General features: G+C 43.1%; 2 protein-coding genes across 9 annotated transcripts in view; one reads left to right on the forward strand and one right to left on the reverse strand.

Annotated features, from left to right (window-relative positions):
• The first annotated feature begins 596 nt into the window (after positions 1-596).
• On the forward strand, positions 597-5779 carry LOC112261393 (acid ceramidase). Its single transcript, XM_024436682.2, has 14 exons — positions 597-747; positions 873-919; positions 1313-1403; positions 1509-1595; positions 1723-1801; positions 1915-1989; positions 2112-2157; positions 2408-2552; positions 2690-2744; positions 2841-2922; positions 3133-3264; positions 4001-4124; positions 4329-4385; positions 4517-5779. The coding sequence occupies exons 1-14, from the start codon at positions 682-684 to the stop codon at positions 4604-4606; spliced, it is 1176 nt and encodes a 391-aa protein (XP_024292450.1). The 5' UTR covers positions 597-681; the 3' UTR covers positions 4607-5779.
• Positions 5780-5784: 5 nt separating this feature from the next.
• The window catches only part of LOC112261391 (pericentriolar material 1 protein), a 38715-nt gene continuing 27368 nt past the window's right edge, over positions 5785-17131 (reverse strand). For 7 of the 8 annotated variants that reach the window (XM_024436681.2, XM_024436678.2, XM_024436677.2 and 4 more), the window contains 15 exons: positions 16544-16716; positions 16123-16254; positions 15180-15315; positions 14907-15059; positions 14467-14570; positions 11295-11429; positions 10616-10840; positions 10430-10489; positions 8524-8641; positions 8116-8231; positions 7942-8017; positions 7466-7662; positions 7241-7333; positions 6928-7048; positions 5785-6684 (listed from right to left, as the gene is read on the reverse strand). In XM_024436681.2, the coding sequence (XP_024292449.2) occupies positions 6659-6684; positions 6928-7048; positions 7241-7333; positions 7466-7662; positions 7942-8017; positions 8116-8231; positions 8524-8641; positions 10430-10489; positions 10616-10840; positions 11295-11429; positions 14467-14570; positions 14907-15059; positions 15180-15315; positions 16123-16254; positions 16544-16716 (1865 nt within the window). In that variant the 3' untranslated portion in view covers positions 5785-6658. The remainder of the gene's footprint in view (positions 6685-6927; positions 7049-7240; positions 7334-7465; positions 7663-7941; positions 8018-8115; positions 8232-8523; positions 8642-10429; positions 10490-10615; positions 10841-11294; positions 11430-14466; positions 14571-14906; positions 15060-15179; positions 15316-16122; positions 16255-16543; positions 16717-17131) is intronic. The other variant, XM_024436680.2, reaches the window with a different exon arrangement.

Below are 17131 nucleotides of genomic sequence, written 5' to 3' on the forward strand. Positions count from 1 at the left end.
TCTAACACATTAATTTGACTTGTTACATTTTTTGGGACCTAACTTGCTTACTACTTTTTCCATGTGGTTTCTTCTTTCACAGACTCCATGAAATGATGACCTCTTTCTACATATTTGGTCAAATTTAGAATTTTGTGTTCGGCTCAATTTACCCCACGCTCCCCTACAGCGTCAACGTGTGAATATGACAAGGCTCCTCAGCTTTTCCTCATCTTTTTCAAACTGTTTTAAAACAGGATTTGTTGACAAGCGAATTAGCTTTAAAAAGTCATTTTGTCGCAACCCCTTAAATGTGCTTTCAGTTGTTTTATGAGTAACCTGTGCCCAATTTTAACTACAATAATCCCATTCCATTGATATTTAATTGCCAGTCATGTCATGTGTGCACTTGTTTTCACTTCAGTATAACAATCAGGAATGTACCAGTATCGTGTGGGAGGACATATCATTCTACATAAGTAGAATCCTATTTATACACGTTCATTTATATATGTAATACGTGACATAAACAAAACAATGTATCTGAATCAGAGAAAAATGCAAGTATAAAATATGTTGTAGCCGCCCGCCCATAGTGTAATGGTACGCTCCCTCTCAAATCACGAGGAAATAATACACTTCCGTATTTTGAAGCTGACCAAAAATCAGAAGAAGCTTTACACACAAACAACGGGACACAAGATGGATAGGTTGTGTGGTCTTCTTTTGGTGTCCTTATCTGCAGTATCGGCACAATTTGTGCCACCGGTAAGTGATCCAAATAATGAATATTCTGTAATCGTAAACTGTCTGCCAAATATTAGTTAGTCTGAGTTCTAGCTAGAAAGTGCATTTTCACCTGAAAGCTTTGGTTTCTTTTGCCCTCTTAACAGTATACCGAAGAATGCCAGACGGGCATGTACCCTCCCAAAGGTCCAACGTAAGTATTTGCCATTAGTTTGTCACAGTATGCTAGCTAAGTTAGCTAGTTGTCCAAGGTGCTGTCAAATGTCCATAACATCTAAACAACTTGCATAAGTTTTGTAATACCCGGCCGGTCCCAGTTCATGGCTCATGCGTGAAGCGGCACACTTATGCCAGGTTAACAAGAAGTGTTTGTATTGTGTATAACCAGGTGCATTTAGTCATTAGCTACCTGCCTCTGTCCATTGTCATTAGACTGGGGCAACTTTTGACTACTGTAGTGACTACTGTAGCCTTAAAATGAATCTCACATGACACTATTGTGTAATACCACTTGCAGGGGATAGTAAAGTGACGTCAATGTCATTATGCATCCATCTAACATCTCTCATGTCACGATTTTGATCAGATTCAAAGGGCCTGTCACCTGGTACACAATAGACCTGGATTTGCCCCCCAGCGAAAGATGGAAGCTAATCATCACTGACAAGAAAGCTGAGGTGAGAGTTTAACATGTCTTGTTCGTATCAATTATGTAAATGTATTTACTGTAGGATCAACTCTCGTACTATTTTCTTATTCACTATTTGTCTGGTTTTCTTCAGTTGGTCAACATGATCCAGGCTATCAAGGATTTGGCCAACGCATTTGTTCCTAGTGGGAAACTGATAGATTTGGTCGACAAGGACTTGGTGAGAGCGTTTGATCATTTCACTGGGAAACTATTACACCTCATCTCATAAAATAATTTCAGTGATGATTTAATTTGATAATGTAACCGTTTCTAATCCATTACTAATGGTCTTTTGTGTTCTGCAGCCTTTGATAGTGAATACCCTACCCTACCCATTCAATGAGGAAATAAAAGGAGTTGCGACTGCCTCGGGTGTTCCCCTTGGTAATATACAGTAACCCACAATTGCTTATTCCAACCCCTGACCGCAACGGCACTATCATTCAGTTTCTAGTTTCTCACCTCCCTCTATTCTATTACACTTGGTTTCACTCCAGGCGAGGTTGTCCTCTACAACATCTTCTATGAGATCTTTACGGTGTGCACTTCTCTAGTGGCAGAGGACTCAAATGGTAAGTAGCTCATGTTATTTGAATCAATACTTTAGTTATGTACATGTCATCATGGTAGGACGTGATGCTTGAAATGTTCATGCACACACAGCATTTTGGTTTCTCTCCTTGCATTGTCATAGGTAACCTTATCCATGGGCGGAATATGGACTTTGGACTATTCATGGGGTAAGAATGTCACTGCTACGGTTTAGTGACAAAGGGATATCAAGGGTCCTACCATGCATTGCTTTGTGCTCCATTGTGTTAATAGGACACTAGCTATTACAAACCCAAATTACTAGTCAGTCAATTTGGGTGAACAATACCTTTTAACCAATTTTTAATTACTTTTGCTGGTTTTCTGTAAACATTTTTCCAGTTGCTACACCTTTAATTCTTTACTGAAAATAAACCCCCTTGTTTCTTTCTCTACCAGTTGGGACATGAAGAACAGGTCCTGGTTGATAACAGAGAAACTCAAACCTCTGGTGGTCAACATTGACTTCCAGAGAGGCAACAAGACAGTCTTCAAGTCCACTAACTTCGCCGGCTACGTGGGCATGTTGACTGGTATCAAACCGGTGAGCTCTGGGCTGCATTCAGCAGGCAACATTTTCAAATGGGAAAAACAAATCCCTTTTGAACGTGACATCATTTTTAGCATCATGTTAGTTGTGAAAGTGTAATTTGACTAAAACATTTCTCATTTTCTTTGAAGCATGCTTTCACTCTGACCATGAATGAACGCTTCAGCCTTGATGGAGGATACATCGGTGAGCTACCCAACTCTCCTGGTCTCTCAAATCAGTACATTTATAGACCTGTTATGAATGCGGAGGGGGGACTATTAAGTGTGTCTGTTCTCTCAGGGATCGTGGAGTGGATCCTGGGGAATAGAGATGGGATGTGGATGAGCTTCCTCACTCGCTCTGTCTTAGAGAATGCTACCAGGTATCTTTCTACTTTCATAGAAGTATCAAATGACTGTCATTTAACTACAGTTGACATGTTTTGTTATTGAAGGCAATAATACACATTCTTGCTTTAATGAGTGCTGTATTATGGAGGAAAACCTGAGCACATTCAAGACCAGCATTATGAAACAGACATTTCTTTCGTCTCGTGAAAACACACCCTTTCTTTAACCCTGTGTGTGTCCAGCTACGAGGAGGCAAAGAACCTCCTGGCCCAGACCAAGCTGCTGGCCCCGGCCTACTTCATCCTGGGAGGGAACCAGACGGGCCAGGGCTGTGTCATCACCCGCTCCAGAGTCCTCAGCCTCGACATCTGGGAGTGAGTGGCTAAAACATTACTATCCAATTTCAACTACTGAAATTAAATACTAAACACACTACTAGTGCAGCAGGGGTCTCTAACTTGTGTTACGGAGAAATACTAGCTGTGCAGGGTTCTGTTCCAGCTCAGCACTAGCATGCCTGATTTGAAAAGGTGCTGGGGTGGAACAAGATCACCTTGCATCACACTGGTCATACAAATCATATGGTTTAACATTCAGGGATGTGATCCAGACTACAAAAACAGGGAAATCTGAAATGTCTAGCCAACAGGTACATTTCTATTACATAAGGATACATGTCACGAAATGGGTAAAACAAATCTACTTTACGTTAAATTGGTAGTTAGTCTTGTCCTATCAATGCAACTCCCGTACGGACTCGGCGACGGTCGATAGCCATGCGTCCTCCAAAACACAACCATGCCAAGCCGCACTTCTTCTTGACACACTGCTCACTTAACCCGGAAGCCAGCTGCACCAATGTGTAGGAGGAAACACTGTACAGCTGGCGCCCAGCCACCACTAGAGTACGATGGGACAAGGACATCCCAGCCGGCCAAATCTAGACAACGCTGGGCTAATTGTGCGCCGCCTCATGTTTCCTGGTCGCGGCCGGCATCGAACCCGGATCTGTAGTGACACTTCTAGCACTACGCAACGCAGGAGGCCTAGATATTCCTGATTTAAATCAGGAAGCATCACATTCCTAAACACTGTACTCCTGTTGTGAAGGATTGAGCTGAAGCTGGACCGCTGGTACGTTCTGGAAACCAACTACGATCACTGGAAGGAGCCTCTGTTCTTGGACAACCGCAGGACTCCAGCCATGAAGTGTATGAACCAGACCACACAGGCAGTGAGTACTACAACCACAGATAAGCCATATAGATGTAGTTGGGCAGACAACCATTCCATGGCTGAATACAAAGTCAACTATAATTTGGCTCTGCTCCTTAATTTAATATTTCTGGATGTTTGTTTCAATTTCCTGTACAAATTCAAAGGTATCTTTGTGCTAAACAAAGTGGTAAGATTCTTTTCCCCTATCCTTTCTCCTCAGAACATCTCACTGAAGACCGTGTACGATGTGCTGTCGACAAAACCAGTCTTGAACAAGGTGAGCCCTTATTTACTGTTTTATCATTATGAACCATTCAAGGCATTTATCGATTCAATAAATCTGTCTAATGCAAGTGTCCTGTTAGTCACTCGGGCGGTCTTTTGAGAAATGCTGACTTGTCATTGCAGTTGACCACATACACCACGTTGATGGACGTGAACAAGGGCAAACTGGAATCCTACATCCGTGACTGCCCCAACCCCTGTATGCCCTGGTGAAGCCTCCAAATGGGTTTCTAACAGAACGGTGGTGGCGAGATGGGCTTAACTGATTCAGAAACAACTGGAGAATCCTGTTATACATATTTCAAGTCTTTGCGCTGTAACTAAAGGCTCCAATCGAAATATTGCCTCAACATTGCTTAACCCTTAACACTCATACATGGGTTGAAAATGGCAGATTTGGGCACTGTTAAGCACCAAAATTGGAACAGTGGGCTGAACATGTCAGAGATCACGTTCTCTGAACTTGAGCATTACGCAACAAAGTTGCCTTCCCAGTAATTGGGCAACTTTGTCTGAGTGAGAAATGCTGTAAATTAAGAGGACTATGTATTTTTAAAGATGACAGGGGATTATAATTAATACCACTTTGATGTCATACAAGCAACCCAAACACCTGGGAGTCCAAATGTGCACTGTACATTTCCAAATCATAAAACTCATGTTTATGATCACGGTTTGATGTACAGTTAAGATGTCATACCCTTGGTTTTTCTGAAAAAAAATTGAGCCCATTTGAATTTGTTTTGCTGCTGAATCCTTTCTATGCGCAGCAAAATTACAATGTCTGAATTGCCTTGTGAAAGTGTAACATGTCTTGTTGCACCTACCCCACACTTCCCAATAGTCTTGTTACTGGATGTATCTGGAGTTTATTTTTATTACCAGAATCTACACAAAGCTCAAATGCAAATCATGTGTAAAATTTGCATTCAGTTGAACTTGTGTACTCCCTTTGGTCTAATAATTTCCACACAGTTCCCTTTCAATTACCATGTTCATGCATGTGAAACATTTCAATAGGCCAATTCTCACAAGTGTAAAGGGTTAAATGGCAACTCAATATTTTGAAAACATTTTGCCATACATGTTCATTTGGAACAAAGTGTGAATTAGCCTGTAATTTATATTAACGATAGAGCCTTTCTACCGCTGGTAGGGGATGATTGGTGAGGAAACGCCTCCATTTACCAAATCTATTTACACAGTAGAGGACAGATTTTTACACAATTGAGAAAGTGCCCAGGACACATGTCAGCACCAGGTATAAACTGGGCTCATGAAAGCATTGATCAATCAGTTTACATCTTTTGCATTCAAGTAATCTGATTTTAGGTCTTATGTCTACAGCCTTCCAGTAAACTACACTTGTTAAACACAAAGACAAGCCACCGTTTTGAAAAGTTCCATCATTTTATTCTTAACTACTGTATGTAGTTTTAATCTTTAATTACATGGAAAACTGCCCAGAGAAAACAAAAAGGAAGGTAACATTAAGAGTGCAGTAAAAGGTGACGACACCCCCATGACATAAGGGAAAAGATGTTAGGTGTCAATGTAGTCTTTTCAGCCAAAGGTGAGGAAATGACTCGCAAGCAGCCTGAATCAAGTTTGAAGTCGTACTTGTAGTTCATTAGTGTTGTAGTTAAGAGTTCAAAAAGGTCAGATGCTTGAGAAGCATGGGAGCGAGAGAGAATAAGACAAGGCCAAGAAGATGAACAAATAAAATTATTCAAAATGACAAACCGATTCCAAACTGATCCCATATCCGCAGAAAACAGAACTAAGGCAATTTTCAACAAGCTTGCTAGACTAGAGGATTCAAACGAGGCTTGTAAAACTTTATACGTAACACAGCAGCAGAGTGCGAGAGAGACCCCACCCTAAATCCCCAAATCAAAGAACACATTCAGTAATCGGGCTGTATGTATCAAGTGTCTCAGAACGGGTACTGATCTAGGATCAGGTCTTGTCCAAACAATCAGTATGTATGATGATCAAAAATACCAAACTGATCTTAGATCTTCAGCACTCCTACTCTGATGTGCTTAATAGATACAGCCTCAGGAGTAGAACAAAACAAAACAGTGTTGATTACATTACAGTTGTAGTTGTTTTTAACGGTTTCGAGCTAAGCTTAGTCACTGGCACAACATTGTCTCGCCAACCCTTGCGACCATCCAATCATTAAGTACCAATAGGAGTCTGAACATCTTTAGGATTATTCTGTAGTGGTTCATTCGACAACGTTTGTACAAGACGGTCTTTTTATGCACTTTGTGCACCTATCATTTCTGTAAGAAAGATGAGAAAAAAAGTAGACGAATCATTGTCTTCCTAGAGATATCGCAAACACAGATGGATACAATAGTACATAGCCAACATTTACATGTCTACACGGCAGACTAATATCGGTTCTGCAACATACATTTATTTCCCTGGACATTCTGTGAAGTTGCGCTCTACCAGTTTCATGAAACAATTTTGAAAACTGTGCCAGACAGTGAATCATGTCACTAGATATTGTATGTACCTACCTGGTTCTTTGAGCGTGTGTCCATTGCCCACGAGTCCACTAGTGTCAGTGTTCCCATTGAGGATCTCAACAGACAGATTATTATTCTGCTGTTCCTCAACTACCCTCTTCTGGAGCGCCTCCTGTTCATCACACACACACACACACACACACACACACACACACACACACACACACACACACACACACACAGAGAGAGAGAACATTACTAGATTTCACAAGACCAATGATCAGACAGTTTGTAAGAAGATGGGGAAAAAAGTAAGTGAACGTATTGATAACAGGGGAAATGGAGTCATTCTGGCTCATCCCACCTCACATATGACACTCAGCTGCATGGGTAAATCCTCCACTTTCACAAAGTCTTCCTCGTCGGACTTTTGGCTCATGTTTCCTGATCCCACCTCCTGCATGAATTAAATGAAAGCATATACATTATAAAGGGTTTGGAGAAGTAATAAAGACATTGGAATACACATTTAAACTATTAAAGAATGTTGTAGTTTAAAAAGGATCATAGGTCTATGTAGTGGTGTTACATCTATGTTGAGCATGACAGGTGACTCTGTGTCAGGGCTGCCGCTGCTGTTTGAGCCGTGGGAGCCCTCCTGGTTGTTGGTGGTGGCTGAGACTGCACCTCCCTGGCTCTCCCCCTCCGGCCTCCCATGCTCAACACCCTCACGCTCTTCCTCTGGGGAGTCCACCACATCGATGGACTCGGACTTACTGCTCTTGACTAGGGGTGGGGGCGATAAGCAAGCAGAGAAGTTTAGGATAGAGAGAAGGAAAAAAGGAGGGATAGAGAGAAGGAAAAAGGAGGGAGAGACAGGAAATAGAGAATCAGAGGGGCTGAAAACACAGGCATCCATCAGACCAAAAATTGCTATAATGAAAACATCTGGCAACCATTTACAAAAATGTGGACTATGTACACAGCAAAAAGTAGATGAAAAACAGGTACTATTTTGGCTGCCTAAAAGCCAAGAGACAGAAAAACAACCGTGAGCGTTCTTACCATCGTTACTCTCAGAGCTTTCTTGGTCAGACTTCATCTCTCGGTTTCCATTTGATGGGGCTTCATTTGCTGCTACCTGAAATACAGGAGAAGATGGTAACTAGACAGTCTAACGGAAGTGTGCGTACTGAGTGTGTGTGTCCTAACCCGTTGCTCTCCACCATCATTGCTAACCTGCAGGGAGGTCTGGACGTCCTGGGGCTCAGCTTCAAACTCCTCCATCTCCACCTCGTTCTCATCCTCCCCACTGCCGTAGTTAGTCAGGGCCTGGGTCTCTGCCTTGGACAGACCTGGCAAAGAACACAAAACAACGAAGGGTTAGCACTAGGAGAACAAGTCAAAGGTGTGGTACTCGTCATAATCGTAGTAGGAGTTTACTTTGTTGGAAATAGGTTGGCGACAGTTGTAATGACGTGACCATAAAGATTCACAACAAATCCTCCATTGTGAACCTGCAGAACACTCGATCACAAGCTTCCTCTAGTAGCTACGGTCACTAGCAAGGTTGTCCGTGGTTGAACTAACTCACTTTACAGAGTAGCTTTTAGGCTAATTGAGGCACCTCGCATTGTGTTCACTCACTAATAGAGTGAAGCAGTCCCTCTCCCTCCATCTCAGAGGCCTCGCTGCTCCTGCTGTCTTTCCCCTCTCCTCCGTGCTGCCCCCTCTCGGTCTCGTTCTGCTCAGTCTCATCTTCATCCTGGCACACAGAGTGAGATGTAAAAAGTTAAAACATTTACACGCCTTAATCCCAACCTTTAGACTACACCAGGGGTGTCAAAATAAATAAATATATAAACCCGGCAAAAAATTAATGTCCCTTTTTCAGGACCATGTCTTTCAAAGATAATTAATAAAAATCCAAATAACCCTTTACAATGAAGTTAAAAACACTGTTTCCCATGCTTGTTCAATGAACCACACACAATTAATGAACATGCACCAGTGGAACGGTTGTTAAGAAACTAACAGCTTACAGACGGTAGGCAATTAAGGTCACAGAAATGAAAGAGGCCTAAAGAGGCCTTTCTACGGACTCTAAAAAACACCAAAAGAAAGATGCCCAGGGTCCCTGCTCATCTGCGTGAACGTGCCTTAGGCATGCTGCAAGGAGGCATGAGGACTGCAAATGTGGCCAGGGCAATAAATTGCAATATCTGTACTGTGAGATGCCTAAGACAGCGCTACAGGGAGACAGGACAGACAGCTGATCGTCCTCGCAGTGGCAGACCACGTGTAACAACACCTGCACAGGATCGGTACATCTGACCATCACACCTGCGGGACAGGTACAGGATGGCAACAACTGCCCGAGTTACACCAGGAAAGCACAATCCCTCCATCAGTGCTCAGACTGTCCGCAATAGGCTGGACTCAGGGCTTGTAGGCCTGTTGTAAGGCAGGTCCTCAGACATCACCGGCAACAACGTCACCTATGGGCACAAACCCACCGTCGCAGGACCAGACAGGACTGGCAAAAAGTGCTCTTCACTGACTAGCTGTGTTTTTTTCTCACCAGGGGTGATGGTCGGATTCGCGTTTATCGTCGAAGGAATGAGTTACACTGAGGCCTGTACTCTGGAGCGGGATCGATTTGGATGTGGAGGGTCCGTCATGGTCTGGGGTGGTGTGTCACAGTATCATCAGACTGAGCTTCTTGTCATTGCAGGCAATCAATGCTGTGCATTACAGGGAAGACATCCTCCTCCCTCATATGGTACCCTTCCTGCAGGCCCATCCTGACATGACCCTCCAGCATGACAATGCCACCAGCCATTCTGTGTGTGATTTCCTGCAGGACAGGAATGTCAGTGTTCTGCCATGGCCAGCGAAGAGCCCGGATCTCAATCCCATTGAGCACGTCTGGGACCTGTTGGATCGGAGGGCTAGGGCCAGGGCCATTCACCCCAGAAATGTCAGGGAACTTGCAGGTGCCTTGGTGGAAGAGTGGGGTAACATTTCACAGCAAGAACTGGCAAATCTGGTGCAGTCCACGAGGAGGAGATGCATTGCATTACTTAATGCAGCTGGTGGCCACACCAGATACGGACTAACTTTTGACCCCACCCCCCCCCTTTGTTCAGGGACACATTATTCAATTTCTGTTAATCACGTCTGTGGAACTTGTTCAGTTTATGTCTCAGTTGTTGAATCTTATATTCATACAACTATTTACACGTTAAGTTTGCTGAAAATAAACACAGTTGACAGTGAGGCTATTTCTTTTTTTTTGCTGAGTACATACATACACACACTAAAATGACTAAACCAAATTGAAACTGTAGAAATTATAATGGACGTACATTCATACAATGTCCAGCTTGCTAATAAATCACTGAAATGAAAGCTAGACAGTTCGGGAGCGTCGACAGCAACAAAATAACATTTTCTGAGTTTGAGACCCCTGGACTACACTAAGTGTAGTCTAAAGAGACATCTGGCTTGAAACCACACAAGAAAATCATATGTTGAATGTTGATGTCCTCACTTTGTCTTCATCGAGATATGCTGGGGAAAAGGACTTCTCGACCTCCGGAGACTTGTTCTCCTGAAAGTAGTCAAATGTTCACCAGTCTTGAAATGTATTCACTCATTTTGTATTAGATTGAATGACACACACACACACAAATCCAATATGAAAATACTCACCCACACCCCTATCCCCTCCACCTACCTCATTATTCCTGTGTTCCTGCTTGACTTGGTTATTATTAGGTCTCTTGTGGTTCTTGTGCATGGCCTGGGAGTTAGCTATAGTAGCAGTACTACTGCGGTTGCTGTCCAGGTCTTGCATCAGTCTGAAGAAGGCCAGCTCGTTAAACAGGATCTCAGAGATCTCCACAAGCAAGTCCTCGCCACAGTCCTTTAGAGTACGTCCTGCAAACTTACTCAGAGAGTCCTGAGGGGGAGGGAGAAACTTAGGACTCCATTTTGAAAATGATAAGCTAAAAACAGTACTAGATAGAATAGGTGTTGAGAAAATCTGTCTAAGAAAGCTGCACACATACTTATTTAAAAAAATGGCTGAATCAATAGATTCACAAGCTCGTGCTTGGCTCTTGCCCCCCCTCCTTGCTTGTTCTGCCCACTATAGCTCATTTGTTCCCATGGAAACAACAGGCTGTGGTCTATCTTGGCTTAGTTATAAAAATATTCGCTGATACTAATTTTAAAATGGCTGAACCAATATTTCTGGATATAAATTCTTATGTTAGTCTGCACTTTGTTAACTTGTTCGAGTGGACGTTTTCAGCTCTTACACCAAAATAAAACAGTTACCGGACTAATCTGAGGTTTGAGTCACAGTGGGGAAAACCTCTAAATTTGCTATATCATCATAAGGCTTATCATACCTGCAGTATGCCTCCCAGCTGTCGGTGGAAGAAGCGGACAAACTCCTTGCTCTCGTCATTCTGCTGGGTGAGGGTGAGCACCATGTGCCGTACCGACGTCAGCAGCTGGTAGGAACACACCTCGTCCATGTGCTCCTGACAGACCACAAGAACAAAAACAACTTCTTTCAGTTCTTTGCCTATATTGCTAGCCTGGGTACCTGACTGTGTCTGGATTCAAATCATGCTAGTTTGCCAAATTGTTTGTCAAAACCAGGGCTTTTCCATTGCCAATAGTGTAAAATTGCTCAAGTCAGTCACAATATTCTTATGTTATCGCACTCCAAATGTAGCATGAGTCTACACATTTGTATTTATTAGGGATCCCAAATTAGCTGCTGTCAACTCTTCCCAGGGTCCAAACGCATAAAGGCACTTACATCACACATAAAACCAAAGATAAAACAGTACATCATAACATTATTACACCACTACAATACAAAATGTAAAATACCACCATACAACAATATTATAACGTATGTGTGTGTAGAGTGGGTGTGCTAGCGTGTGTGTGTGTGTGCGTATGAGTGTCTGTTCCTGAGTGTCTCTTCAGTCCCCGCTGTTCCAGGTGTATTTTTATATTTTTATCCGATTCCACTGCTTGCATCAGTTACCTGATGTGGATTAGAGTTCCATGTAGTCATGGCTCTCTATAGTACTGTGTGCCTCCCATAGTCTGTTCTTGACTTGGGGATTGTGAAGAGACCTCTGGTGGCTTGTCTTGTGGGGTATGCATGGGTGTCCGACCTGTGTGCTAGTAGTTTAAAAACAGACACCTCTATGCATTCAGCATGTCAACACTTCTTACGAAGTCAACCTCTCCTCCAGTTTGAGCCATGAGAGATATACATGCATATTATTAATGTTCTCTCTGTGAACATTTAAGAGCCAGCCGTGCTGCCCTGTTCTGAGCCAATTGTACATTTCTGAGGTCCCTCTTTGTGGCACCTGACCACACAACAGTTGTTGCCTGTAGGACCTGCCTTGTTGATCATGTTGTTAAGACAAAGAGAAGTCCATAATAAAGCGCTGCTCTCTTTTTATTTATTCATTTCACCTTTATTTAACCAGATAGGCTAGTTGAGAACAAGTTCTCATTTGCAACTGCGACCTGGCCAACAAAGCAAAGCAGTTCAATACATGCAACAGAGTTACACATGGAAAAAACATAGTCAATAATACAGTAGAAAAAGTCTATATACAGTATGTTGAAATGGGGTAGGATAAGGGAGGTAAGGCAAAAAAATAGGCTATGGTGGAAAAGTAATTACAATATAGCAATTAAACACTGGAATGGTAGATGTGCAGAAGATGAATGTGCAAGTAGAGATACTGGGGTGCAAAGGAGCAAGATGAATAAATAATAGAGTATGGGGATGAGATAGTTGGATGGGCTATGTACAGGTGCAGTGATCTGTGAGCTGTTCTGACAGGTGGTGCTTAAAGCTAGTGAGGGGATCTCCAGCCAATACCTCATTTGGCAGCCTTTCCTTCCAGTTCTCTGCTGCCAATGACTGAAACGAATTGCAAAAATCACTTTAGCTGGAGACCTATATCTCCCTCTCTAACTTTAAGCATCAGCTGTCAGAGCAGCTTACCAATCACTGTACACAGCACACCCAACTACCTCATCCCCATATTGTTATTTATCTTTTTGCTATTTTGCACCCCAGTATCTCTACTTGCACATCATCATCTGCACATATATCACTCCAGTGTTAATGCTAAATTGTAATTATTTTGTGTTATTGACTGTACGTTTGTTTTTGTTGCACTGCTTTGCTTTATCTTGGCCGGGTCGCAGTTGTAAATGAGAACTTGTTCTCAACTGGTCTACCTGGTTAAATAAAGGTGAAAACAAACGTGCACACACACAAAATATATGACAAATAGGAGTGGCAATATTGTCTGCTATTATCCTCAGTCATTTCCCAAGTTGTCAGACCCTGGTGGCTTGTCCTTGTTGATAGACAATCATTTTTTAACTTCTTCCACACCCACTTTATGGAATTCAAAATTACAACGCTCGTCTTTCCTCATTTAAATCAGTTTCTCTTGAATGTGTTGTGTCAGCGTTTGTTGCTGGCACATCATGCCTAAGTTAGCTAATCTTGCCAATGACAATGACAATAACAGTGGGTTTTGTGAAAAATGAGCCATCTGTTTCAATGAATGGAGCAGAGTTTGCCTTTTTGCCCAACATTTCATTTAAGGTGCTCCAAAGCTTTTTACTATCATTCATCTGTGTTTCATATTATAGTTTCTTCTTTTTACCATCATTCATCTGTGTCTCATATTATAGTTTCTTCCTTTTACTATCATTCATCTGTGTTTCATATTATAGTTTCTTCTTTTTACTCAGTTTAGTCACATGATTTCTCAATTTTCAGTACCCAGACTTGCCATTCCTTTTGCCTCATCCTTCTCAACCCTACCGTTTTTCAATTCCTCATCAATCCAAGGGGATTTAACACTTTTTAGTTATTTTCTTAAAAATGGGTGCATGCTTTTTTGTAACTGGAATAAGCAATTTCATAAATTCTGAATATAAAACAGCAACACTTCCACCATTGGCATGTCTGTATATGTTATAACCATGTATTGTTGCCACTGTATCAAAGGTGTTATCAATGTGTGTTTCAGAGATAGAATATCGTTCCTTAGGCTACATATGTTAATGTGGGCTATTTTTAGCACTTCTCTGGAATGCTTGATTGTTTTCATTGATTTAATGGGAAGCTTAGCATAAGTAGACATGCTCATGTTATTTATGTTTGAGCTGATAGTGCAGGGTGAGCTGCACACAGTGGAATTCCTACTAGGGCACACCGTCTCAGTGCTAACAGTATAACTGGTTCATAGGTACATGATTTCTGCCTACAATAGCTGTAGGATCAACAGAGGCATTCAGGGCAATTAGAGGGACACAAATTAAGTTACTTACATTGTGTCTGCCAACGCTGAAGCATTAGGACAACTGCTTACACAATGGTAGGGATTATCTGAGCTAGGCTTGGGCACATCCAGACCAGTAGCTTTCCAGGATAAGGATTGACCACCCCTAGTATAAATGAAGGACAGGAGACAAAAGGGAGACCACTATAGGGTATTGAGGCGGGTCCTGGGTTCCTACCTTGAGGAAGGGGATGACTTCGGTCATTATGGCCTTAATCTGTCTGTCCAGCTGCTGGGTGTCGATCTGGGGACAGTGGACATCACCTGACCAGACTCCCGCACCTTTACACACACACACAGAGATGTATTATTATCTCCCATCTGAGGTGTGTTTTGTAAGCTGGCACCAAGAGAAATCAAAACAGCTCAGCACCCCATTGCCACATCCCATTTTTCTTTACTAAGTGCGTGAGGGCGCGACTGCACACTTCAAGGACTCTACATGAGACCGCAGACAGCCAAAGTGCTTTGCACTTGGAAACACGTGTGTGGGAGTGTTCACACCCGCCGACCACAACACCGTCGAGTGGGACGAAGCACATGGCTTTGGGGAGCAAGCGTTACGCATTTCTACCAGAGAGAGACGTAGAACAGAAAGAAGTTGAGAGAGATGTGTACCTTCCAGCAGCTGAGCAGCGCTAGCAGAAGAGTTAGCAGAGGCCTCAGAGGCGGTAGCAGCGGTGGTGTTGGGGCTAAACTCAGCCTTGAGCTTCATGCGCTCGTACTCTCTCATCCTGGCTAGAGCCTTGTCTAAGTGGATCACTGTGTTACCTGGCAGCACAGCATTGCAAGTGGCAGGAGAGGGGAGGGAGAGAGAGCGAGAGAACACAAGAGAAGGATATTAGAAGAGCAACGCGGGACAATAAACTCAACTCAACTAAAAAATTATACCCAAGTCATCGTTAGCGAACGGCTCCAGGTTGGAGGTGGTGGACAGGGTGCTCTCGTTGTCTACCGATTCTGCGTCGTTCCGCCTCTTACTCGGGACATGATGCTTGATGACCCGGATGTTCTTCTCCGACACATCCTGAGAGAGAGGTAAAAAGGGAATTCAGTCACACACCACTCACCCATTGGGGGCTAACAAACACAATTTAGAAAAAAAAAAAAATCCTAAACGAGAACCCATTCATCATTCATTGTTCAAATGAGGAAGACAGGGGAGAGAACAAAAGAAAAACATTGATTCATTGCAGAGACCGCTCTGCTAAACTCCCTTGACCGATTTTGCGTCTGTTCCATCTCGGGATGCAATAGACTAAAAACAATGGGCTGCGCTTCTGCCCTTGTATCCTTTTCTCCAAACATAGGGGGGAAAAAAAAAAAATCCGGCATCTCATCCATCACTGGGGAACAAAGGAGTGATTTACAAAGACAAAAGGGATTGTTATAATTTAGCAAAACATCCGGGGACCTGTGCTAGAACAAAGACCTGCACAACCACACACATCTAATCTGTCCAGCAGGCAGCAACCGCAACGCTTCGCTCAGAGTGACGGATGGGCCTCAAGGCACAGCCTTACTGACAACTGGAGCACTGGATTTCAAAGACGAGGGGGGGAACAAAGGAGGTAGGGGGAGAGAGAAAAAGAGATGGACGGAGTGTTTAAGATGGATGAGAGTGAAATAAAAATAGATGGACAGTGTTTAAGATGGATGGCTGGAAAGAGCGAGAGATGTTGAGAGAAAGTGAGAGGTGTCAGGAATGAGACATGAGCTAGAGAAAAGAGCGAGAGATGGGGAAAGCTTGAGAAGAGAAAAGAGGGAGTGAGAGATATGACAGGCAAGTGATTTAATGAAGAGGCAGGTGTGTGTGTAAATCCGTCTGTCTCACCCCGTCGCTGGTTGCCAGGCTTTCACTGGGGGTGAGCTCTGACTGGGAGCCGGCTGCCCAGGCCACAGGGCCCAGGGTGGAGGCCTGGTCCTCGGCCGCACTCTTCTCCGTCAGGTGCCTGGTCACTATGTCCTGGAGGTCAACAGCAAAAAGACATGGTTAAACATGAGAATCCAACAGCAAGGAAGAGGGTTACAATCATGAGCTGTACATTTAGAAGAAAGAATCCAGTGTTTTTTTCTATGCTCCTACGGGATTTATCAACAACATTTTGGCACCTCAAGTCTTTATCAGCAGCTCCTTGTGGCTTGAATCCATTCCTATGAGGTTTACCCATGGATTGTATGAAATACTATTTGCAGTCTCAGAGTAGGAGTGCTGGTCTAGGATCAGCAGTAAATCCTCATTCGGACGTGTTTACCTGTAGGGTGTAGAGTGCCCTCTGGCGCAGGTAGTCCGTGTTGAGCAGCTGCAGCTCGTGGAAGAGCTCGATGAGGAAGTGGGGCCGCGACTCGTTCTGGGAAATGAGCGTGGCCACCTCCGAGTAGATAGTCTCCCTCAGGGCCTCGAACAGGGAGAAGTCACTGCTGGCATCTGGAGGTGTTAAAATGCAAGACAGACACTCAAGAAGATGTTGTCTCAAGTATAAGAAGCAGTCATATGTGGCAGTCTATTGGGGAGATATATCTATATATATCCATCCAGTATTGCACAGGTGGCGGTGGAGTCTTTGGCTCCAACTCTGCTGAAACATACCTTCATCAGGACCTTGATTCGCTGAATCAGATGTGTTAAAGTAGAGTTGGAGGGAAAGCCTGCGCACCTAGTAGTTCTCTAAGAGTAATGTATCAAAGGCAATGATACTGTACAATGGAACACATTCTAACAAATTCCTAAATGTAAAAGATAAAGCAATTGCATAAAAAAAATTTTTTTAAGCCAATCAGAATGCCAAACATATTACTCTGATTCAGAGGGGTTGGGTTAAATGCAGAAGACACATTTCAGT

The sequence above is a fragment of the Oncorhynchus tshawytscha genome, linkage group LG11 (assembly GCF_018296145.1).
Source record: "Oncorhynchus tshawytscha isolate Ot180627B linkage group LG11, Otsh_v2.0, whole genome shotgun sequence".
Taxonomy (NCBI): domain Eukaryota; kingdom Metazoa; phylum Chordata; class Actinopteri; order Salmoniformes; family Salmonidae; genus Oncorhynchus; species Oncorhynchus tshawytscha.

Excerpts from the sequence above, each read along its gene's own strand:
- LOC112261393 (XM_024436682.2), top strand. The coding sequence starts at position 682 with ATGGATAGGTTGTGTGGTCTTCTTTTGGTGTCCTTATCTGCAGTATCG. Across the intron at positions 920-1,312 it reads TACCCTCCCAAAGGTCCAAC|ATTCAAAGGGCCTGTCACCT; the intron begins GTAAGTATTTGC and ends GATTTTGATCAG. Across the intron at positions 4,386-4,516 it reads CAAAACCAGTCTTGAACAAG|TTGACCACATACACCACGTT; the intron begins GTGAGCCCTTAT and ends TTGTCATTGCAG.